The 23,852-nt window shown below is 43.4% G+C and overlaps 2 protein-coding genes across 3 annotated transcripts; both read right to left on the bottom strand.

Annotated features, from left to right (window-relative positions):
- Positions 1 to 400: 400 nt before the first annotated feature.
- mamdc4 (MAM domain containing 4) lies at positions 401 to 19,105 on the bottom strand. Of its 2 annotated transcripts, none has more exons than XM_064972013.1 (29): positions 18,966 to 19,105; positions 18,281 to 18,373; positions 17,820 to 17,981; positions 16,669 to 16,794; positions 16,284 to 16,520; positions 14,608 to 14,733; positions 14,370 to 14,528; positions 14,168 to 14,271; positions 13,531 to 13,686; positions 13,249 to 13,339; positions 12,960 to 13,076; positions 6,905 to 6,991; positions 6,583 to 6,720; positions 6,308 to 6,447; positions 6,050 to 6,158; positions 5,811 to 5,915; positions 5,475 to 5,609; positions 5,176 to 5,303; positions 4,808 to 5,021; positions 4,099 to 4,236; positions 3,678 to 3,805; positions 3,367 to 3,457; positions 3,129 to 3,278; positions 2,792 to 2,917; positions 2,542 to 2,666; positions 1,946 to 2,051; positions 1,647 to 1,852; positions 1,471 to 1,530; positions 401 to 1,356 (listed from the first exon to the last, which is right to left on the bottom strand). In XM_064972013.1, exons 1-29 carry the CDS (start codon positions 19,018 to 19,020, stop codon positions 1,321 to 1,323), a joined length of 3,648 nt encoding a protein of 1,215 aa, XP_064828085.1. In that variant the 5' UTR covers positions 19,021 to 19,105; the 3' UTR covers positions 401 to 1,320. The 2 variants fall into 2 exon arrangements, with proteins under 2 accessions (XP_064828085.1, XP_064828084.1); XM_064972012.1 differs by having other exon boundaries at positions 1,471 to 1,533; positions 18,966 to 19,104.
- A 918-nt stretch (positions 19,106 to 20,023) lies between these two features.
- LOC135544420 (14 kDa phosphohistidine phosphatase-like) lies at positions 20,024 to 23,798 on the bottom strand. Its single transcript, XM_064972014.1, has 3 exons — positions 23,495 to 23,798; positions 20,716 to 20,843; positions 20,024 to 20,561 (listed from the first exon to the last, which is right to left on the bottom strand). Exons 1-3 carry the CDS (start codon positions 23,658 to 23,660, stop codon positions 20,469 to 20,471), a joined length of 387 nt encoding a protein of 128 aa, XP_064828086.1. The 5' UTR covers positions 23,661 to 23,798; the 3' UTR covers positions 20,024 to 20,468.
- Between the last annotated feature and the right edge of the window lie 54 nt (positions 23,799 to 23,852).

The following is a 23,852-nucleotide window of genomic DNA, read 5'->3' as shown; positions in this document are numbered from 1 at the left end:
CCCCCTCCCCACCGATCAATACAATGTGTACCCCAACCATCGTACGAGTTGGTCATCTAATCGAAAACATGCTACTGTGCAAGTGACCATTATGCTTGTAATACTATTGATGCCACCGAAGAGGACAGGGGAGGATGTTGCCGTGGAGACATGGCGGTTGCTAGGGTGGGATGTCGTGTCGTGATTCCCTTGTCCATCTGTTTTTTTGATCAGTCTCATTTGACCAGGGCAAAGCCTTCTGGACTCCTGATCAGGGAGCCAAGAGAAATAACATGACGCAATTTACTTACCTTATGATTACACATTAGACCCATAATTAGGCTACACATAGGTCTGACTGGTTTTAGTTGAATATATCTACCATGCATGTTACTTGTCACAATATATGCAATAGCCTCAGTCAAATGAATGATGATATTTATTGTAAAACTGAACTGAAGCAATATGGTGCATGACATTTTGATTTAATTAGTACTATTCATCATCACAAAACATACAACTAAGCTACATTTAAATAGCATTTTGTTTGGAAATACATGCTCATCATTATATTTTCATTTTAGTCTTTTATTTGCCCCAGAACATCAGCACTGTATTTGGAAGCAAATTGCAACAAGGCACCTCTCTTTCACATATTCTAATATAAGGCATCACATCCCTCTCTCTGTCTTTGTCTCTCTTACTTGAAGTCGAACCAGCTGTCTTCTATGACAGTGTTTATAAACAGCTATATAGCATGGCTCTCATATCAATAAGCTATAAGTACAATTTAGCACTGTAGCCAACAGACAGGATTCTGCAACAGACATTTTTGTCAGTGTTCTTCATTTCTACTTCATCTAACTCATTATTAGTAGAATTACCATAGCAGAGCAGTGTCTGTCTTATCTCTGAGGACCGAAGGGGCAATTTCATGCTTTGGCAGCTAGAACTGCATACAGTGAGCCATCTCATCTCATTGACCTCCAACTATCCTGACAGTGCACCAGCAGAAGTCCCAGACTTCAGGACCCAGTTAGTCAAATCTGCAGCTGCTTCATTGATTGCAATGGTATATGGATGAGAGTGAGTGTGTTTGTGTGTAGGGTTTGTGAAGGTGTGCAGTGGATGCTATAGCCATTCACTCAAAGTTAGCAAGTCAATGCTATCCTGATATCCAGGTGTGTGTGTGTGTGTGTGTGTGTGTGTGTGTGTGTGTGTGTGTGTGTGTATGTGTGTGTGTGTGTGTGTGTGTCAGGTGCAAGACGACACAAGCAGTTCTTCTGCTGTGATATCGCCTTCATTTCACAAAGCCGCCACTAGGCAGCAGAGTCTCCCCGTCTACACGATCTCCTTCCTCACTAATTCTGAGGAATCCTGCAGACACACAAAAACAGATATTTGTAGGTTATTCACAGAGCACATTAGAATAAATAAGTCAACAGAAGTGAATTGATTCTAAGTGGGACATGTACTTAGAGAGAAGCATACTTCATTAGTGAAGTCCCCCGCCATTGGTTGTGCCAGAACTGGAGACACGGTCATTCGGTCCTGCTGAAAATGGACAGAAGGAGAATGAAAACAAATGTACAAATATTTCATTTTAGAAACACCTTCTTGAACCGTTCTTAAATCAGGTGAAAAAAACCCCAAGCCATAATACTCACTGTGGGGTGTGGGTCATACATGTCATTGGCAATGCCTTCGACAGGGGAAGGCGAAGTTGATTGTTCCACAGCTCCGCCAGTCATTGCCTTTGTTTTGTCCTGGGTGCGCAGATAGTAGTACAGCAACACTCCCAGAGTGGCCAGCAGCAGCAGTACCACGATGATGGAAGCAGCAATACCTCCTGCGTTGTCTGGTTCTGGTGTGGCTGTATTGGACATAAGGTGCTATTAGATAAGGGTTGCTCAGCCAGGCCTGGCGAGTGGCATGAGCCATGAAAAAGATATTGCTTGTGTCTTACTTGTTAGTGGGTCTTTTGCTTCACCGGCACAGTTGAATCCTATGTCATAGTCAATGTCATCCAGGGCCAAGACTCCAGCGAATCCTTTGAAACCCTCAAATATAATCTAGAAACACACATTCTCAATGAACAACAACCCTTCCTTGCAATAATACAATATGAGACAATATATACAGGTAACTGACAAAATAAAGTGTCTTAATAGGACGTTGGGCCACCACGAGCCTGAACAGCTCCAATGTGCCTTGGCATAGGAGGGATGCGACACGAGGAAATCCAGCATTTGGTGTTTTGTTGATGGCGGTGAAAAACGTAGTCTCAGGCGTCACTCCAGAATCTCCCCTAAGTGTTCAATTGGGTTCAAATCTTGTGACCGAGATGCACACGTACAGGATCGCACACACACACTTTAAGCCCCCTATGCTCCGTTGAGACCCCCTCTTTCAAAGTCACTGAGATCTCTTCTTCTAGCCATGGTAGCCATAATAATGGGTAACTGGGCATTTTTATACATGACCTGAAGCATGATGGGATGTTAATTGCTTAATAAACTCAGGAACCACACCTGTGTTGTATGTGTTTGTGTGATGTCTGACCTGATACTCTTCAGCAGAAGTGATGTCAACATTGAAGCGTGTCCAAACTGCTCCCACCTCTTCCACACTCAACATTTGTTCCAGGTTCCCTTCAGACTGCCTACACACCTTCAGATGACTACCATCTGCATGGACACAGTATGGAATATAACGGCATTAACAAACTGGCAACCAGGATCACCACCATCAAGGTTGTTTGATAGAGTTAAGACAGCAGTGGTGATGTTCAGTGGTGTAGGTTGGGTCTTACGGGAGACTGGTTTGTACACCCAGAAGCGCAGGCAGGTGCCCATGGTGGAGGGCAGATGAGGACTCAGCAACCAGGCCTTGTATTTGGCTGTGTCCCTGGTGCTACTGGGGAGGAACAGGAAGTGACCTGCAGAATGGACACAAGGACAATAAGACTGGGACCAATCAGAACATGGATTCTAATCTGGAAGAGTAGGATTTCAGAGGCCAATTTGATGCTTATTACGACTTTTATAATGCATTATAACTGCATCATAACTCCATCTTGTAAATAAAGTGTGAGGATTAATCAAGACCGTAGCTTACAGTAAATGTATTTAAATGTGTCAGTGTGTCACCTCTCTCTGTCCCAAGGGTGTGGTCATGGGATGGGGTGAGGTAGTGGGTCTCTGCCTCAGCACTGGTCAGCTCCCAGTCCAACTGGTCTAGCTCAGGGTTCTGAGTGTTGGTCCAGTCACACATTCCTATCTCCAGGTCACACTTAGTACCTGACAAACACACCAGCATGTATGTCACTAACACACACAATAAGAATAATTATCTCTCTGTGTGTTCGTGAGTGTGTAAAGTACTGACCAAGTGTTTGACAAGGATGGCTTGAGAAAATTATGTCATCAACTGAGACATGAGTGCCTTTGCCACCCGCTCCCTGCACCTCAAACTCCAACTGAAACACAAACCGACACACTTATCCAGAGCGACATACAGAAGCAATTTGGGTCAAGTGCCTTGCACAAGGGTATGTCGTCAGCTTTTTAATCTAGTTGGCTCGGGGATTCAAACCAGCGACCTTTCGGCTACTGGCCCAACTAGGCTGCTTACATCTGACCTTTCAGTGCTTGCAGTGTCTGACCAGTGGCTTGATCACATGACATCATGTACACTACCTGCCAGTCTGTGATGGTGCTGCTGATGTTGCCGTTGCCTTGGCGCCAGACATCTCCCTGGTTCAGGTTGTTGGAGAAGATCTTCACCCTATCTCCTTTCACTGGCTTCATGTACACAGTCAGCAAACCTAAATTAGAACACAGACACACTAATGTTGGCAAACATATTTTTTGTAGTACATTTACCCCTTTCTAGTCACAGTCTTGTCCCATTGCTGCAACTCCCGCTAGAGCGCGATGGGACAAGGACATCCCAGCTGGCCAAGTCCTCCCCTGACCCGGACGATGCTTGGCCAATTGTGCGTCGTCTGTAGTGACTACTTAAGCATTTCGATGCCTTAGACCGCTGCGCCACTCTGGAGGCCCCAGCATGCAAAGTGTGATTGAGGGTGGGTATGTACTGTAAAAGGTATATACTCACCAGGATTCTCTCCCCCCATGTGGTACCAGAAGTGAACACACTCTGTTTGTGCCACGCCTACTCGCACAGGGGATGTAAGGGTGGCCACACTGCCCTGTGGCAGGATCTCCACATCACTGTTTGCCATCATGTAGTACCCTAAGGACCAACAATAGGATATGTTTAAGTAGATTCCATGTATCTTTGTATCTCTCACTACTTGTATTTCTGAGAGGTATTGACATGTTGAAAGCACTGAGCTGTCTGTTTAAACAACTAGCACACAGCTCAGACACCCATGCATACCCCACAAGACATGCCACCAGAGGGCTCTTCACACTCCCCAAGTCCAGAACAGACTATGGGAGGTGCACATTACTACATAGAGCCACGACTACATGGAACTCTATTCCACATAAAAATACACCTTATGGAACAGCGGGGACTGTGAAGCAACACAAACATAGGCACAGACACATGTATACACACAAATGACAACATACGCACTACACACACATACACATGGATTTTGTGTTGTAGATATGTGTTAGTGGAGTAGGGCGTTGAAGGCACACAGTGTGTTGTGAAATCTGTTATGAACATATTGTAATGTTTTCAAAATTGTATAACTGTCTTAATTTTGCCAGACTCCAGGAAGAGTAACGGGATCCATAATAAATACAAAGTATGTCCTTTTGTCGTTCTATTTCTCTATCTCTCCGTCTCTCACCCATCACTGTCTCCAGTGTGTGGTCTGTTTTTGGCCCAGTGGTGGAGGACTTCCAGTTTGTGTGGAGCCAGCTGGCAGTGCCAGTGGTAGTGTAGCCGCATTGCTGGCCTTCAAAGGAGCACTTATTGGGCACGGTGCATGGGCCCTTCACAAACGCCACGTCATCTAGTGCAACCCGCCCATCAAAGCCGGAGCGCACTGCTTCAAATATCAGCTGTGTGTGTTTGTGAATCAGAGAGGAGAAAGGAGAGGGGTGGAGAGAAATGGAAGTGTCATATCAATGTCAACATGAACAGATATATTCTATTTTTGTTATTATTATGTTTACGTGCAACTGGACCTGAATCCTGTATTGAACCCACTCATACCTGGAAGCTAGTTAGCTGCTCAGATACTGGACAGTGTCCCTCATGCCAGAAGTTGCCATGGGCACCGCTGCGGCTCCATAGCAGACTCTCACCGCCGTAGGTATCCCGCATCTTAACACTGAGTGCACCTGAGAGGGATAGAGAGAGGGGGAGATGGAGGGGAGTTGAGGGAGGAGTAAAAACATAGGAAGTGGATGTGAGAGGAAGAGAAGAGGGAGATAGAAATAGAACGTGAAAGTGGTGTTCATTGTGTTCAGGAGTGACTCTTCTGGAAGTCAAGGAGAGCCCTTCATCCTCACCTGTCTCAGGCCCGTAGAGCTTATAATAGAAGGACAGGCAGTGATGTCCGGGGGTGCCTGGCTGACGGTACGATAACAGACGGCCAGACACACCCCGTAACAAGGGGCTCCATACGTCCACAGCAAGGCTTTTACCTGTAATCAAAGACAGGATTAATTAAGGCGTTATAGACCCCTAATGACTTAATGATCAGGTCCATTGGTTACATAGAGAGCAGAGAACACTTGGAGTAATGCTACTATGTGATAAGTACGACATGTTTAGAATGTAAAACTGGTATGTGGTTATGTGAACCTAGCTAACTATACTATGCAGGTGTAAGGGCATGTTAGTACCGATGCCAATGGAATGGTCCATCCCTGTGAGTAGGGTCCAATCAAAGTTGTCCGTTTGATCCTGGTACCAGCCACACAGTCCCTCTTCGAAGTTACATGACAGAGCTGTCCAGAAGAAACAAATCATATCAGTAGAAAACTAAATAAAATGCTATATACTATACAGGATATGTGTGTGACCATACTGAAATAATCACAACAAAACAATATTTGTTCAAACTGAAACATAAATTGCTTACCTGTGGGAGAGGATGGGAAATACTGAGCGTGACAGTTGAAGAAACGAACATCCTTCACAGATATTCTGGCACATGGGCACAACTTCCTAGCACGAGCCACAAATTCCATCTTGGAAAGAGAGGGGGAGTGAAAGATAGAGTAACCACAGTATCAAAAAATGAATACAATTAATATGGTAGTAGATAATACAAGATAATTACTGGCTACAAACAAGGTCCCCCAAACCAAACCATAAGCATGTCCTGAAGGTGTCATACCTGGAAGCGGTGATCCCTGGCTCCGATGTACACCTGCGCCTGCTGGTACACCTCCTCTACAGATCCTGTTTTCCCACTGAACTCCCACAGCCTGGGCAGAATGCCCAACAGACTGTCAACCACCCGGATGGACAGCTCACCTAGGGGAGGAAACGGGGAACAAAGAGACAGAGGTAAAGACAAGGAGCGGCAGATGTCCTGAACTGTAGGAGGGACATAGGTTTTGGTTAAGGGGATTGTTAGGGTTTTCTTGCAGGTGGCTGAGGCCGTGTTACCGGTGTGATTGTTCTTGCTGGTCAAGGAGTAGGAGAAGTTGAGGGTGCAGGCTGGCCCCGAGGGGCCCAGGAGAGGTGTGCGTGTCTGGGCCTCGGTTAACTGCTGCCCTGGGGCTTCAGCTAAAAACAGGTACTTGTCTGAGGGCAGAGAGAGAGATGGAGAGAGTTGGAGGTCTGTCACTATACTGAAAAACAAACTAAACAAAATGTACAGCTGACCAGACATGGCCACTCATACCTTATAGTATCTTAATATGCAAGCATAACACACAGAAGCAAGCATGCACACGCATACGCACACACTCCTCTGTCCAAAAGTTACCTTTGGGGGTGTCATTCAGCACCCACTGCTGGCTTCCAATGCTGCTGTCTGTCCATCCAGAGCTGCCCTTCTCATAGGAGAAGTCCCCTACACAAACACACACATTAAGAACATGCAGATTCACACCAAACATTTTTTCACAAATAATAGAAATACAGTTGAAGTCGGAAGTTTACATACACTTAGGTTAGAGTCATTAAAACTTAGGTTAGAGTCATTAAAACTTGTTTTCAACCACTCAACAAATTTCTTGTTAACAAACTATAGTTTTGGCAAGTCGGTTAGAACATCTACTTTGTGCATGACAAGTAATTTTTCCAACAATTGTTTACAGAGAGATTATTTCACTTATAATTCACTGCATCACAATTCCACTGGGTCAGAAGTTTACATACACTAAGTTGACTGAGCCTTTAAACAGCTTGGAAAACTCCAGAAAATGATGTCATGGCTTTAGAAGCTTCTGATTGACATCATTTGAGTCAATTGGAGGTGTACCTGTGGATGTGTTTCAAGGTCTACCTTCAAAATCAGTGCCTCTTTGCTTGACATCATGGGAAAAATCAAAAGAAATCAGCAAAGACTTCAGAAAAACAATTGTAGACCTCCTCAAGTCTGGTTCATCCTTGGGAGCAAATGCCAAATGCCTGAAGGTACCACGTTCATCTGTACAAACAACAGTACGCAAGTATAAACACCATGGGACCACGCAGGCGTCATACCGCCCAGGAAGGAGACCCGTTCGGTCTCCTAGAGATGAACATATTTTGGTGCGAAAACAGCAACTCAATCCCAGAACAACAGCAAAGGACCTTGTGAAGATGCTGGAGGAAACGGGTACAAAAATATCTATATCCACAGTAAAACAAGTCCTATAATCGACATAACCTGAAAGGCCGCTCAGCAAGGAAGAAGCCACTGCTCCAAAACCGCCATAAAAAAGCCAGACTACGGTTTGCAACTGCACATGGGGACAAAGACTGTACTTTTTGGAGACATGTCCTCTGGTCTGATGAAACATAAATAGAACTGTTTGGCTATAATGACCATCATGAATAAACCAAGATGGCATAGCAGTCAGACGTCCTTTGTCCCCTTTCTTTTCATGTCCCGTGTATATATATATATATATTTACATCTTTCTTCGTATATATTTTATACATTTTATTTTTCCAAAAACTCAACTTCAAAACACTCTCCTGCAACCCGCCAATTTTTAAAAAGTATTATTTACCTCAAATCTGTAATCCACAATAGAAGCTAGCCAGAAGCTAGACATTTACACCTGGATCTCGCAGCTAGTTAGCTGCTATCCGTGTGACTATTGGCTTACGTCGATCCCGGAGCAAACATCGATTATTCCGGCCAGCTGAAGAGTTCCATCAGCCACTCCTGGGCTACAATCACCTATTCGGACCCGTTTTACTGCTGATGCGGAGCCCCATCTTGCCTTCACGACTGGAATACCAACTTTATCTGCCCGAGGGAGTTGTACAACTGGCCCCTCCGTCGCGACTTTACCTGAACGCCCATCTGCAGCCCGCTAATCGTTAGCGGTTTTATCAGCTGTTATCTTAAAAGGTCTATCGGACAATTTTTCTTGGGTCACTATATCTATTATGCCAATTGGATTGATCCCCTCTACCACACGGAACCCCGCTAATCTACCAACTGTAACGCACGAGGTGGCTAAAAACAGACCTCCATCCTATGCTAGCTTGCTACAGATGGCCCGGCTCGCTGTCTGAATCGCTGTGACCCCAACCAACCTCACTTCTCACTGGACCCTTATGATCACTCGACTAAGCATGCCTCTCCTTTATGTCAATATGCCTTGTCCATTGCTGTTCTGGTTAGTGTTTATTGGCTTATTTCACTGTAGAGCCTCTAGCCCTGCTCGTTATACCTTATCCAACCTTTCAGTTCCACCACCCACACATGCGATGACATCACCTGGTTTCAATTATGTTTCTAGAGACAATATCTCTCTCATCCTCACTCAATACCTAGGTTTACCTCCACTGTATTCACATGCTACCATACCTTTGTCTGTACATTATACCTTGAAGCTATTTTATCCTCCCCAGAAACCTCTTTTTACTCTCTGTTCCGGACGTTCAAGACGACAAATTCTCCTAGCTTTTAGCCGTATCCTACTCCTCCTCTGTTCCTCTGGTGATGTAGAGGTGAATCCAGGCCCTGCAGTGCCTAGCTCCACTCCTATTCCGCAGGCGCTCTCTTTTGATGACTTCTGTAACCGTAATAGCCTTGGTTTCATGCATGTTCACATTAGAAGCCTCCTCCCTAAGTTTGTTTTATTCACTGCTTTAGCACACTCTGCCAACCCGGATGTTCTAGCCGTGTCTGAATCCAGGCTTAGGAAGACCACCAAAAATTCTGAAATCTTCATCCCTAACTACAACATTTTCAGACAAGACAGAACAACCAAAGGGGGCGGTGTTGCAATCTACTGCAAAGATAGTAGGGCAGAACTCTGCAGGCTATCCAGGTCTGTACCCAAACAATTTTAACTTCTACTACTTCTACTTCTACTTTAAAAATCCACCTCTCTAAAAACAAGTCTCTCACCATTGCCACCTGCTATAGACCACCCTCTGCCCCCAGCTGTGCTCTGGACACCATATGTGAACTGATTTCCCCCCCCTCCCCCATCTATCTTCAGAGCTCGTGCTGCTAGGCGACCTAAACTGGAACATGCTTAACACCCGAGCCATCCTACAATCTAAGCTTGATGCCCTCAATCTCACACAAATGATCAATGAACCTACCAGGTACGACCCCAAAGCTGTAAACACGAGCACCCTCATAGATATCATCCTAACCAACTTGCCCTCTAAAATACACCTCTGCTGTTTTCAACCAATATCTCAGCGATCACTGCCTCACTGCCTTCATCCGTAATGGGTCAGCGGTCAAACGACCTCCACTCATCACTGTCAAACGCTCCCTTAAACACTTCAGCGAGCAAGCCTTTCTAATCGACCTGGCCGGGGTATCCTGGAAGGATATAGTTATCATCCCGTCAGTAGAGGATACCTGGTTATTTTTTTTAAATGCCTTCCTCACCATCTTAAATAAGCACACCCCATTCAAGAAATGTAGAACCAGGAACAGATATAGCCCTTGGTTCTCTCCAGACCTGACTGCCCTTGACCAACATAAAAACATCCTATGGCGTTCTGCATTAGCATCGAACAGCCCCCGTGACATGCAACTTTTCAGGGAAGCTAGAAACCAATATACACAGGCAGTTAGAAAAGCCAAGGCTAGCTTTTTGAAGCAGAAATTTGCTTCCTGCAACACAAACTAAAAAACGTTCTGGGACACCGTAAAGTTCATGGAGAATAAGAACACCTCCTCCCAGCTGCCCACTGCACTGAGGAAAGGAAACACTGTTACCACCGATAAATCCACTATAATTGAGAATTTCAATAAGCATTTTTCTATGGCTGGCCATGCTTTCCATCTGGTTACATCTGAAAGAGCTGCATAATCTGGACCCTTTCTTTCTAAAAATGATCTGCTGAAATTGTTGCAACCCCTATTCCTAGCCTGTTCAACCTCTCCTTCTTGTTGTCTGAGATTCCCAAAGATTGAAAAGCAGCTGCGGTCATCCTCTTCAAAAAGGGGGGAGGCACTCTTGACCAAAACTGCTACAGACCTATATCTATCCTACCCTGCCTTTCTAAGGTCTTCGAAAGCCAAGTCAACAAACAGATTACCGACCATTTTGAATCCCACCATACCTTCTCCGCTAATGCAATCTGGTTTCAGAGCTGGTCATAGGTGCACCTCAGCCACGCTCAAGGTCCTAAATGATATCTTAACCGCCATCGATAAGAAACAATACTGTGCAGCCGTATTCATTGACCTGGCCAAGGCTTTCGACTCTGTCAATCACCGCATTCTCATCGGCAGACTCAATAGCCTTGGTTTCTCAAATGATTGCCTCGCCTGGTTCACCAACTACTTCTCTGATGGAGTTCAGTGTGTCAAATCGGAGGGCCTGTTGTCCGGGCCTCTGGCAATCTCTATGGGGGTGCCACCGGGTTCAATTCTTGGACCGACTCTCTTCTCTGTATACATCAATGATGTCGCTCTTGCTGCTGGTGAGTCTCTGATACACCTCTACGCAGACGACACCATTCTGTATACTTCTGGCCTTTCTTTGGACACTGTGTTAACAACTCTCCAGATGAGCTTCAATGCCATACAACTCTCCTTCCGTGGCCTCCAATTGCTCTTAAATACAAGTAAAACTAAATGCATGCTCTTCAACCGATTGCTGCCTGCACCTGCCCAACCGTCCAACATCACTACTCTGGACGGTTCTGACTTAGAATATATGGACAACTACAAATACCTAGGTGTCTGGTTAGACTGTAAACTCTCCTTCCAGACTCATATCAAACATCTCCAATAAATCTAGAATTGGTTTCCTATTTTGCAACAAAGCATCCTTCACTCATGCTGCCAAACATACCCTTGTAAAACTGACCATCCTGCCGATCCTCGACTTCGGCGATGTCATTTACAAAATAGCCTCCAATAGCCTAGTCAATAAATTGGATGCAGTCTATCACAGTGCCATCTGTTTTGTCACCAAAGCCCCATATACTACCCAACACTGCGACCTGTGCGCTCTCGTTGGCTGGCCCTCGCTTCATACTCATCGCCAAACCCACTGGCTCCAGGTCATCTACAAGACACTGCTAGGTAAAGTCCCCCCTTATCTCAGCTCGCTGGTCACCATAGCAGCACCCACCTGTAGCACGCGCTCCAGCAGGTATATCTCTCTGGTCACCTCCAAAACCAATTCTTCCTTTGGCCGCCTTTTTCCAGTTCTCTGCTGCCAATGACTGGAACGAACTACTAAAATCTCTGAAACTGGAAACACTTATCTCCCTCACTAGCTTTAAGCACCAGCTGTCAGAGCAGCTCACACATCACTGCACCTGTACATTGCCCATCTATAACTTAGCCAAAACAACTACCTCTCCCCCTACTGTATTTATTTATTTTGCTCCTTTGCATCCCATTATTTCTATCTCTACCTTGCACATTCGTCCACTGCAAATCTACCATTCCAGTGTTTTACTTGCTATATTGTATTTACTTCGCCACCATGTCCTTTTTTTTTTGCGTTTACCTCCCTTATCTCACCTCATTTACTCACATTGTATATAGACTTGTTTTTCTACTGTATTATTGACTGTATGTTTGTTTTACTCCATGTGTAACTCTGTGATGTTGTATGTGTCGAACTGCTTTGCTTTATCTTGGCCAGGTCGCAATTGTAAATGAGAACTTGTTGTATCATGTTGTGGGGATGCTTTGCTGCAGGAGGGTTATGTGCACTGCACAAAATAGATGGCTTCATAAGGAAGGAAAATGATGTGGATATATTGAAGCAACATCTCAAGACATCAGTCAGGAAGTTAAAGCTAAATGGGTCTTCCACATGGACATTGACCCCAAGCATTCTTCCAAAGTTGTGGCAAAATGGCTTAAGGACAACAAAGTCAAGTTATTGGAGTGGCCATCACAAAGCCCTGACCTCAATCCCATAGAAAATGTGTGGGCAGAACTGAAAAAGCTTGTGCGAGCAAGGAAGCCTACAAACCTGACTCAGTTACACAAGCTCTGTCAGGAGGAATGGGCCAAAATTCACCCAATTTATTGCGGGAAGCTTGTGGAAGGCTACTCAAAATGTTTGACCCAAGTTAAACAATTGAAAGGCAATGCTACCAAATACTAATTGAGTGTATATAAACTTCTGACCCATTGGGAATGTGATGAAAGAAATAAAAGCTGAAATAAATCATTCTCTCTAATATTATTCTGACATTTCACATTCTTAAAATAAAGTGGTGATCCTAACTGACCTAAGACAGGGAATTTTTACTAGGATTAAATGTCAGGAATTGTGAAAAACTGACTTTAAATGTATTTGGCTAAGGTGTATGTAAACTTCCGACTTCGACTGTATAATACACCTACAATAATACATACATTGTAAACGCAGAGTACTCACCGCACTTGGCCTCGTCATCTTTATCGGCACAGTCTTCACGAAAGTCACAGATCTTACTGGCATCGCTAGTGCAAGGATGCCCAGGAGGTTTGGGGAAATTTGCTAATGTGAAATTTCCTGCAAGAGGAAAGGTGGGAAGGGGACAGAGTAAGCGGTAAATAGATGCAGTATAAATGCTATGTTATGAGCATATTGCACTGTGCTGTTGGTTAACATTATTAGTAGTTCAGTTCTGTATACATTGTGTGATTCAGAAGATACCTTCCTTGTATGTGTTTATTTGGTTCACCTTTAGAGAGACGGCAGTGAGGAGACATCATAATGCTATCTATAGCAACCCCTCCATACTCCTGGTCTCGGATCGCAGCCACAAACACAATCTAAGACAGATAAATGTCATTAAAAGGAGAAAGAGACAAATATGCAAATTAAAAGGTGGTCAGTATTCAACAGGCTTTTATAACAATACTGTCCCTCATCCAATGTAAAGCTCTTTGATTATCTGGAAAACCATTTGAAACAGATGTCCATGCTTTGATTATGTCCACCAAGCCCTATCCAGTCCACTCACTTGGAAGCTGGTGTTGCTAATGATCTCCACCTCAGCCTTGACCCAGACGTCCCCTAGGGCACCCCCCCTCTGCCACACCGGGTAGATCTCAGTGTCTGCCACCAGCACAGACAGGCCTCCAGACCTTGGCCCAAACTGGTGGCTGTACATCACCATCTACAGGGCAGACATGATGTTCATTTAGGTGTTTTTGCTCACATTAAAGACAAGTATCTATACAGACTGTAGTACATTAGTAATTAAAGTGAACATAATGATTGATTCAACTATTGTTACCTTGACTGAGAGGTTAGTAATATGATGACTGTCAAGAGTGATGATATAGTGTGTGATAGTGTGTGTATGTGTGATGTGCGTTTGGTAGCCTTACACCAGTAATATAAATATTGCTGGTTTGAATCCCTGAGTCTACAGGGTGAAAAATCAGCCGATGTGCCCTTGAGCAAGGCACTTAACCCTAATTGTTCCTGTAAGTCGCTCTGGAGAAGAGCGTCTGCTAAATGGCAAAACAAATTAAATGTAAATGTGCGTATAAAGTTCAAAAGACTGGCCTGCCAAGTTAGAAGCCATGTGTGTGTGTGGAGACAGCATGATAGAGGGGTGTTTTGGAGAAGCATTATTGTGCCTTAGTGCATACCTTGCACGGATGTGTGCTATTGGTTGGTTCCAGTAGAGGGCTTTGAAAGGATGTCCAATCAGATTGGAGCCCGCCTTCAGGTACGGTGACATACAGGAAGTGACCTTCAGGGCAATAACACAAGTTGAAGACATCTCACTGAGGAATAAAATCAGGACAGAACAAGTATTACTATGTTTCTATAATGTCGTTGAGCTTGTACCAGATGCAGTATTGTCGGAATGGTCTCTACCAGGTCCTTTAAAAGGGTCTGTCGTGGAGATATTGGCCTGACTGGTCCTTGTCCACTTCAGACTAGTGGAGATAGTCCTCAGGTCCCAGTTACACACTCCTTCCTCAAAGTCACAGCCCCAGTAGCCTCCTAAACACACAAAGCCATACAGAGTTCATAAAAATAGTGGAACAGGGTTAAAATAAGGATGAAATAAGGTGACTCTCACCACAATTCTGCTCATCAGTTTTGTCACCACAGTCATCAGTGCCGTCACAGACCTGACGCTGCTCCACACAGCCCTCCCTGTTACACTGCAGTAACCCTGCAGCACACGACTCCCCTGGGACTGGCACTGAGAACAAAGAGAGAGGTAGAGAAAGAGAAAGAGAGAAAAGAGAGAGAAAAGAGAGATTACTCTTTTAAACCATTTTGGGATAGGGGGCAGCATTTTCACTTTTGGATGAATAGCGTGCCCAGAGTGAACTGCCTCCTACTCTGTCTCAGATGCTAATATATGCATATTATCATTAGTATTGGATAGAAAACACTCTGAAGTTTCTAAAACTGTTTGAATGATGTCTGTGAGTATAAAATAACTCATATGGCAGGAGAAAACCTGAGAAAAATCCAACCAGGAAGTGGGACATCGGAGGTTTGTAGTTTTTCAATGCTTGGCCTACCGAGTACACATTGAGATATGGATGAGGTTGCGCTTCCACTAGATGTCAACTGTCTTTTGAAACTTGAATGAGGATTCTACTATAAAGGAGGGGCTCGTGAGACCTCTGAGTCAGTGGTCTGGCAGAGAGCCTTGCTCTCATGATGCACACTCCCGACAGAGTTACCTCGCGTTCCAGTGCTTTTTCTGAAGACAAAAGGAATTCTCCGGTTTGAACATTATGTTTTATGTTAAAAACATCCTAACGATTGATTCCATACATCGTTTGACATGTTTCTAAAGGACAATAATGGAACTTTGAGCTTTTGTCTGGATGGAATGCTCGTGCCTCATGAAGATGGATTACTGGGCTGAACACGCTAACAACAAGTGGCTATTTGGACATAAATGATGGAACTTTATGGAACACATCAGTCATTGATTGTGGAACTGGGATTCCTGGGAGTACATTCTGATGAAGATCATCAAAGGTAAGTGAATATTTATGATGTTGTGTCTAACTTTGTTGATTCCAAAATGGCGGCTCTTCCTCTGGCTGTTTTGGGTTCTGAGCGCCGTTCTCAGATTATGCTTTTTCCGTAAAGTTTTTTTGAAATCTGACACAGCGGTTGCATTAAGGATAAGTCTATCTTTAATTCTGTGAATAACGCTAGTATCTTTTATCAATGTTTATTATTAATATTTCTGCAAAATCACCGGATATTTTGGAATCAAAACATTACTGCACGTAAGGCGCCAATGTAAACTGAGATTTTTGGATATATATATGCACATTATCAAACAAAACATACATGTATTGTGTAACATGATGTCATATGAGTGTCACCTGATGAAGATCATCAAAGGTTAGTGATTCATTTTATCTCTATTTCTGCTTTTTGTGACTCCAATCTTTGGCTGGGAAAATGGCTGTGTTCTTTTCGACTTGGTGGTGATCTAACATAATCATATGTTATGCTTTAGCTGTAAAGCATTTTTTGAAACCGGACATGATGGGTAGATTAACAAGATGTTTATCTTTCATTTGCTATATTGGACTTACATATTTCTAAAAAATATTTTAGAATTTTGCTCGCTGCCTTTTCAGCGGAATGTTGTCGAGGTGTTCCGCTAGCGGAACCCCTGCGCTAGAAAGGTTAACACACTGACACAGAATAACAGATCTGAGGAAGAGAGCATAAAGAAACAGAGGAATCAAAAGACAGAAAAAGAGCGAGACTCACAAGGCAGGGCACAGTCGAAGAACTGCAGCTGGTCTATAGCCACGTCTCCGCGGCGCCCCTCGGTGCGTTGGGAGTGGAGGCGGATCTGGAAGGTGGTGGGGATGCGTCCCAGGAAGACGGTTGCCTCCCTCCAGCCACGCACGCTGGTGCTCTCAGGACGCCACACCACTGCCTGCTCGGTGCTGTCCTCCCTATACACAGATGCCCACAGTGGGGCAGGCCCCATTCCTGTGAACACTGATAATAGTATAAAGGTTAGATTTTGGGGGAATTTACCTCATTCTACACAGTGGCTAACCCCTGTGTTTCCCCATGCTAAAATTGATCAGAAGAACTAGCTAAATATTACTGTAAAACCCTTGATTTTGTAATGCTATTGTGTTACCTGGGTCCCAGAGGAAGTATCTGAGGTGCATTCGGCATGAGGGAGAAGACTGTTTCATCATTGGAGATGCCATCACTGCAGTGCTGGGAGAATGTGCCTTCACTTCGGTCACTCCCATAAACCAACCTGAAAAAATAAAACACGCAGTCATTGTATAATCTCCCACACACAAATAGCCCCATTCACCAAAGCCCCATATACTACCCACCACTCTCGTTGGCTGGCCCGCACTTCATATACGAGATCATCTATGTCTTTGCTAGGTAATGCTCTGCCTTATCTCAGCTCACTGGTCACTATAGCAGCACCCACCCGTAGCACGCGCTACGGGTGGGTGCACGCACAGGTATATTTCACTGGTCACCCCCAAAGCCTATTCCTACTTTGGCCGCCTTTCCTTACAGTTCTCTGCTGCCAATGACTGGAACGAATTGCAAAAATCACTGAAGCTGGAGACTCATATGTCCCTCACTAACTTTAAGCATCAGCTATCAGAGCAGCTCACAGATCACTGCATCTGTACATCCAACTATCTGATAAAATAATGTATATGTTGAAAGATAATGATAAATTGATTCCACTCTGAAACCTTATAACTGTATGAAATTGATTAGAATCATAAAATTATAATCTGATGGTGTGTGTAGTTTTAGTCAGAATTAGGTTAAACAATGTATCTGTATAGTGGAAAAACACAGACTGTCTGAGCAAGGCATAGTTTAGGATTTGAACTTGTATGTGTGTGTTTAATTGCTAGATTGTAATTACTTCGCCACGACAGCCAATTTATTGCCTTACCTCATTTGCACACACTGTATACAGATTTTTTTCCTATTGTGTTATTGACTGTACGTTTGTTTAATCCATGTGTAACTCTGTTGTTTGTGTCGCACTGCTTTGCTTTATCTTGTCCAGGTCGCAGTTGTAAATGAGAACTTGTTCTCAACTGGCCTACCGGGTTAAATAAAAAATAAAATAAAAAATAGATGTGAATTACATTTTTTAGTAGTGTGTGATACAAATCTTCTTAGCCCTGTGTTTTAGTGTTTTAAAAAAAAAATATTAGTGTACATTCACTGGGAGAGCAGGAGTGTGAGTATCTGAGTGCACCGAGTCCCTATCTGTGTGTTGTAGTACTGTCGAGAGTGTACCTGTGGCTGTCCCAATGGTGAAGTCTGAGGAGGGTCCACTGTCTGGCAGTGTGTCCCCTCTCTGACGCCTCTCCCAGGAGTAGGCCTTCTCCAAGGACTGGTCCTGCCAGCCACACACGTCTGGGTCCTCAAAGTCACACACAAAGTCCATCCCTCTGTAGCCTTGGGTTTCACACCAACACGCACGATACAGACAGGCAGACAGATAGGCAAGCAGACAGACAGGCATCACTTAAAATCAAAAGGTTGTATTGTAATGTGTTGGTCTGAGGGAGCTGCAGTGTGTGTTCTTGGAAATTGGTTTTTCTTTACCTTTTTCCATCCCGTTCTAGTGATATAACTTAACGTTTGGTAAATGTCAGAGCTGCATGATTGGTGTTCAGTGGCAAATGGGCACGGTCGCTGGAGCGCAGGTACTAGAATTGATTTGTACGGCTCAGTCAGAGCAGAGGGAGTCTTACCACAGCCGTTTTCATCGATGCAGTCTGTACAGTCACAAACAAAGTCACACTTCAGCTCTGGGGTCTGGCATGCAAGTGTCTGTGAGCCAATCGCTGCAAAACAACAGACTCATCATTGACTTTGAAAATAATCTCAATCTACAGTACAGTAGGAGAGTGATTTAAGCAGACAAAACTAAAACTGTCTTTTTTAAGTGGCCAATTGCATAAATGCCCCAGTAGGATCTTCCATTCTTGGATCCGAGTACGTGCAATAATTACCCGGGCAGTAACTAACCCCTTAATTCCCCTCTTATCAGAACCCATTATAATCAACATTTTATGAGGCTGCTAATGTTAGCAGGCTCAAAGGCCATACAATGCAGTAATCTGGGAAATGTTCAATCCAAGGTCCCTGACAGCAGCTATGACAGAATCCATGTCACAAGAGTCCATAAAGCAACACTGTACATACTCAATAACTGTTTTTGTGGTAGCAGTAACTTCCAAAGCCACAGGACCTAGGTTCATCATGCACCTGTGATCTACACAGCCTATTTCAAGTCAAAAACAAAAACGATATTGCACTTCCTTGATAACTGTGAATTTAAAAAATGTCCTTGTTGCTGACACGGACAGTGAGTTCAGTAAACACTAGCCTACATTTAGCAACGTATTGCATGAAGACTAGTGTCAATGTTCTTACCCCAGAGAAACGTCAGCAGTAAAACCAGTGCTGAAATCCCTCTGTTAAATCCCATTTTACCCTTCTCTTTCTGCTGGAGCTGTGGACGTCTGAACACCACCTGGCACCTACTAGACTGTGATAACAGCCACTGTCTGCCTCTGACCTCCTCTGATCTGCTGATAGATAACAGGTAGACTTTACATCCACCTAAATCGTTCAGAGCCTTTCGGTTGTAAAACAGCACATTCCATCTTTAAAGGCACTTTACTGAACAGAGGACTACATGTTGTGCCTGCATGCATTCAAAGGTCCTGAATTCCTCTTCATGGCAGCTCTGCAGTGCTCAGTGTCATGTAGAAACCTGACTTCTACATGCACAGAGCCAAGGCACTGAATAGTGATAGGATACTAATTTGCAATGTATACCTTTATGAAGGTATCAAACTTGTGATATGGATACTTTAAATTCACGATAGATACATCATTTAATTGGCAGTAGCACATACTGACAGCAAGGTATATTTTAGGTACATGATTGAGTGTAGATTTGCAGTATACAGTGATGTAATGGTAAAAACAATAGCTGGGTAAACTGATTGTGGTGTAAAAAGTAACCCTCCCTATACTTTCATGTAAACTGCATTTACCCTCCACTATACCACTGTGCCTGTATGGCAACATCGGAAGGTAACACATTTCAGATCAATGAGTTCATCTGACCTTATCTGATATCCACATTTATAATCACTCATGTAGCAGTTGCATAGCAATTTGAAGTTTAGTGGCTCCCAAAACCATGTGAACTTCCTGTAGTTAGATACACAGTGAGATAAAAGTGGAGAGAAACGGAATGACCGATGCGTTTTTCTGTTATGAAACAGGAGTGCGCTATATGAAAGATGGAGTGTTACATTTCCCCTATGTTGAACCACATTGCTCAACATGATAATGGTTTTATGACTCCATGACCGGAGATGGAATTTCATACTCATTCGTTTTCAGGTACCGGTATTGTATGATATAAAATGTCCTTACTAAACATGAATTCATGCTAATAAAGCATACGTTACAATGTATTAAATCGATGTAAACATTTATTCGTTTTATGGTTAAACATGAAAAGATTCCTGTTAAGTATTGTTTCACTGAAACAAAATACAAAAATCAAGCACTGTTCTGCGTATATTAGTCAGCAACTAGGTCAGCATTTCCCAAACGTTTTACCTTAGCACTTCACAGCGGATTCAAATAAACAAAGCTTGATGATGATTTGATCATTTGAATACACTGTGTGTAAGGCAACAAAAATTAATATGCACCCCTTGGGGTCCCTAGGACTGAGTTTGGGAAACGATAAACTAGGTAATGTGTCAGTCTTAGTCCCAGCTTTGTACTGACAGGGTTGTCTTCAGATCTCACATACTGTGATGCCACTGAGGTTTTGCAGTGTTCTGTTGGTCCACACTCAGGAAAGAGTTAGGCCCGAACCAAGTCCAAGCACAGAGGTGGGTCCAGTGTAGGTCAGTATCCCTCATCAGCCCAGGTGATCTCGTATTTAGGATAGCGCACCTTCAGTTTCTCTGTGGAAACAGCGTGATTTGCTTTGCCAAAGCCCTGCAAAGAACAAGAAAGCAATTCAAAGGATAACTTGGCTGCTAGGAAATAACAAACCTCAAGAGATGTAATATCAGCCATGCAATATCAGAAAACCCAATCAATAGACCTACGAGTTCCACTGAAATAACAACGCTATTCTGCATTCTCTTACCATGGAGTAGCCATAGACGTGGATCTTCTTTGACTGGCAGTCGTGCTTAATCCTTCCTCCTCCAATACATTCACAGTCCAGGTGCCCTCCTTTCTCAAGCTCCTCTGCTACCTTGTCATAGATATCCGCTGCAGTGACAAGAACACAACATCATTCATGTACTCAAGGTTTCAGAACCAATCTCTTTGAAATACTCAAAATACACAATATTTCAAAAGCACTGATGTGCAGAATAACCCAGTGAAAGTCTGTTGTTTTTTTGTATGAGGAATGTACACTATATCTACAAAAGTACACCCCTTCAAATGAGTGAATTTGGCTATTTCGGCCACACCCGTTGCCGACAGGTGTATAAAATTGAGCACAGAGCCATGTAATCTCCAGAGGAAAACATTGGAAGTAGAATGGCCTTACTGAATAGCTCAGTGACATTCAATGTAGCACCGTCATAGAATGCCAGCTTTCCAACAAGTAATCTTGTCACATTTCTGCCCTGCTAGAGCTGCCCCAGTCAACTGGAAGTTACGTTATTGTGGAAGTGGAAACTTCTAGGCGCAAAAACGTCTCATTAGTGCAAAATAAAAATAGTAAAGTATAGTACAGATACCAAAAATAACTAAGTAGTACTTCAAAGTATTTTTACACCACTGCCCAGGAGAGTGGAGGCAATTATGCATCGTTGTCTCTACCTTCTTCCCTTTGTGTTGCTGTCTGTGCCCAATAATGTTTGTACCATGTTGTGTTGCTACCATGCTGCGTTGTCATGTGTTGCTGCCTTAGGTCTCTCTTTATGTAGTGGTGTGTTGTCTCTCGTCGTGATGTGTTTTGTCATTACACACACACACACACTTGAAGTCGGAAGCTTACATACACCTTTGCCAAATACATTTAAACTAAGTTATTCACAATTCCTGACAATTCCTAACTGTCTTAGGTCAGTTAGGATCACCACTTTATTTTAAGAATGTGAAATGTCAGAATAATAGCAGAGAGAATAATTTATTTCAGCCTTCACAATCCCAGTGGGTCAGAAGTTTACATACACTCAATTAGTATTGGTTAGCATTGCCTTTAAAATTGTTGAACTTGGGTCAAATGTTTCAGGTAGCCTTCCACAAGCTTCCTAAAATAAGTTGGGTGAATGTTGGCCCATTCCTCCTGACAGAGCTGGTGTAACTGAGTCAGGCTTGTAGGCCTCCTTGCTCGCACACGCTTTATCCGTTCTAACCACAAATTTTCTATAGGATTGAGGTCAGGGCTTTGTGATGGCCCCTCCAATACCTTGACTTTGTTGTCCTTAAGCCATTTTGCCACAACTTTGGAAGTATGCTTGGGGTCATTGTCCATTTGAAAGACCCATTTACGACCAAGCTTTAACTTCCTTACTGATGTCTTGAGATGTTGCTTCAATATATCCACATCATTTTCCTACCTTATGATGCCATCTATTTTGTGAAGTGCACCCGTCCCTCCTGTAGCAAAGCATCCCCACAACAAGATGCTGCCACCCCTGTGCTTCACATTTAGGATGGTGTTCTTTGACTTGCAATCCTCCCCCTTTTTCCTCCAAACATAATGATGGTCATTATGGCCAAACAGTTCTATTATTGTTTCATCTGGCCAGACGACATTTCTCCAAAAAGTACAATCTTTGTCCCCATGTGCAGTTGCAAACCGTAGTCTGGCTTTTTTATGGCGGTTTTGGAGCAGAGGCTTCTTCCTTGCTGAGTGGCCTTTCAGGTTATGTCGATACAGGACTCGTTTTACTGTGGATATAGATACTTTTGTACCTGTCTCTTCCAGCATTATCACAAGGTCCTTTGCGGTTCTGGGATTGATTTGCACTTTTCGCACCAAAGTACGTTCATCTCTAGGAGACAGAACGGGTCTCCTTCCTGAGCGGTATGACGGCTGCATGGTCCCATGGTGTTTATACTTGCATACTATTGTTTGTACAGATGAACGTGGTACCTTCAGGTGTTTGGAAATTGCTGACCAAAGATGAACCAGACTTGTGGAGGTCTACAATTATTTTTCTGAGGTCTTGGCTGATTTCTTTGATTTTCCAATGATGTCAAGCAAAGAGACACTGAGTTTAAAGGTAGGCCTTGAAGTGCATCCACACCTCCAATTGACTCAAATGATGGCTTTAGAAGCTTCTGATATGATAATTGACATGACATAATTTTCTGGAATTTTCCAAGCTGTTTTTGGCAGTCAATTTAGTGTATGTAAACTTCTGACCCACTTGAATTGTGATACAGTGAATTATTAGTGAAATAATCTGTCTGTAAACAATTGTTGTAAAAATTACTTGTGTCATGCACAAAGTAGATGTCCTAACCGACTTAACAAAATCATAATTTTGTTAACAAGACATTTGTGGAGTGGTTGAAAAACGAGTTTTAATGACTCCAACCGAAGTCTAGGTAAACCTCCGATTTAAACTGTATATACACACACACACACATATAATATACATATATTATATACATATATTATATACACACACACACACACACACACACACATACATACACACACACACACACACGACAAAACACCACTACATGAAGAGAGACCTAAGACAACAATATAGCAAGGTAGGGCTGGACTGACTGACCTGACATTTTCAGTGACATAAGCCCCACCTACTGGCTCGCAATCGTCACTGCCGGCACAGTACGAGTCGTAGTCTGTAGCTAGTAAATCAGTGACATATACATGAATTATACTAAAACTGAAAGACAAAAAGCATCCTCATTCTTGGTCATCTTACCATGATATTCGGCCCAGGCATATCCACGTACAATATCTAGGCTCGAGTCATCGCCGTCTTCTTTACTGTGTACTCGAATGAGAACGTATTTGAACACACCCGTCGGGTCGATTTCTGCCTCTGGAATGTTCGCCATGAGGGAAGCAGCCTTCGTTTGAGTACACATTTTTCCTTAAAATACCTCCACGAAATGCAACGTACTTAGCTAGTTCGCACAGCTGATAATGATTGAATTTGAAATAGTAGGCAATTCTTCCTGCGATGATCAATGTGGAAAGAAATATCCAAAGCACACTTCCGGAAATACAGAAAGATGCTATTATGGTACTTGTAGTTTTAGTCAGTTGTAGTCAATTTA

The sequence above is a fragment of the Oncorhynchus masou genome, chromosome 8 (genome assembly GCF_036934945.1).
Source record: "Oncorhynchus masou masou isolate Uvic2021 chromosome 8, UVic_Omas_1.1, whole genome shotgun sequence".
Classification (NCBI taxonomy): Eukaryota; Metazoa; Chordata; class Actinopteri; order Salmoniformes; family Salmonidae; genus Oncorhynchus; species Oncorhynchus masou.
The sequence above is the reverse complement of the archived record's forward strand: the minus strand, read 5'-3'. Positions and strand labels throughout refer to the sequence as shown.

Excerpts from the sequence above, each read along its gene's own strand:
- mamdc4 (XM_064972012.1), bottom strand. The coding sequence starts at position 19,020 with ATGGGATTTAACAGAGGGATTTCAGCACTGGTTTTACTGCTGACGTTT. Across the intron at positions 14,529-14,607 it reads AACTGATGAGCAGAATTGTG|GAGGCTACTGGGGCTGTGAC; the intron begins GTGAGAGTCACC and ends TTGTGTGTTTAG. Across the intron at positions 5,022-5,175 it reads AGCAGCTAACTAGCTTCCAG|CTGATATTTGAAGCAGTGCG; the intron begins GTATGAGTGGGT and ends AAACACACACAG.
- LOC135544420 (XM_064972014.1), bottom strand. The coding sequence starts at position 23,660 with ATGTGTACTCAAACGAAGGCTGCTTCCCTCATGGCGAACATTCCAGAG. Across the intron at positions 20,844-23,494 it reads TGCCTGGGCCGAATATCATG|CGGATATCTATGACAAGGTA; the intron begins GTAAGATGACCA and ends TTGTCACTGCAG. Across the intron at positions 20,562-20,715 it reads ACGTCTATGGCTACTCCATG|GGCTTTGGCAAAGCAAATCA; the intron begins GTAAGAGAATGC and ends TGTTCTTTGCAG.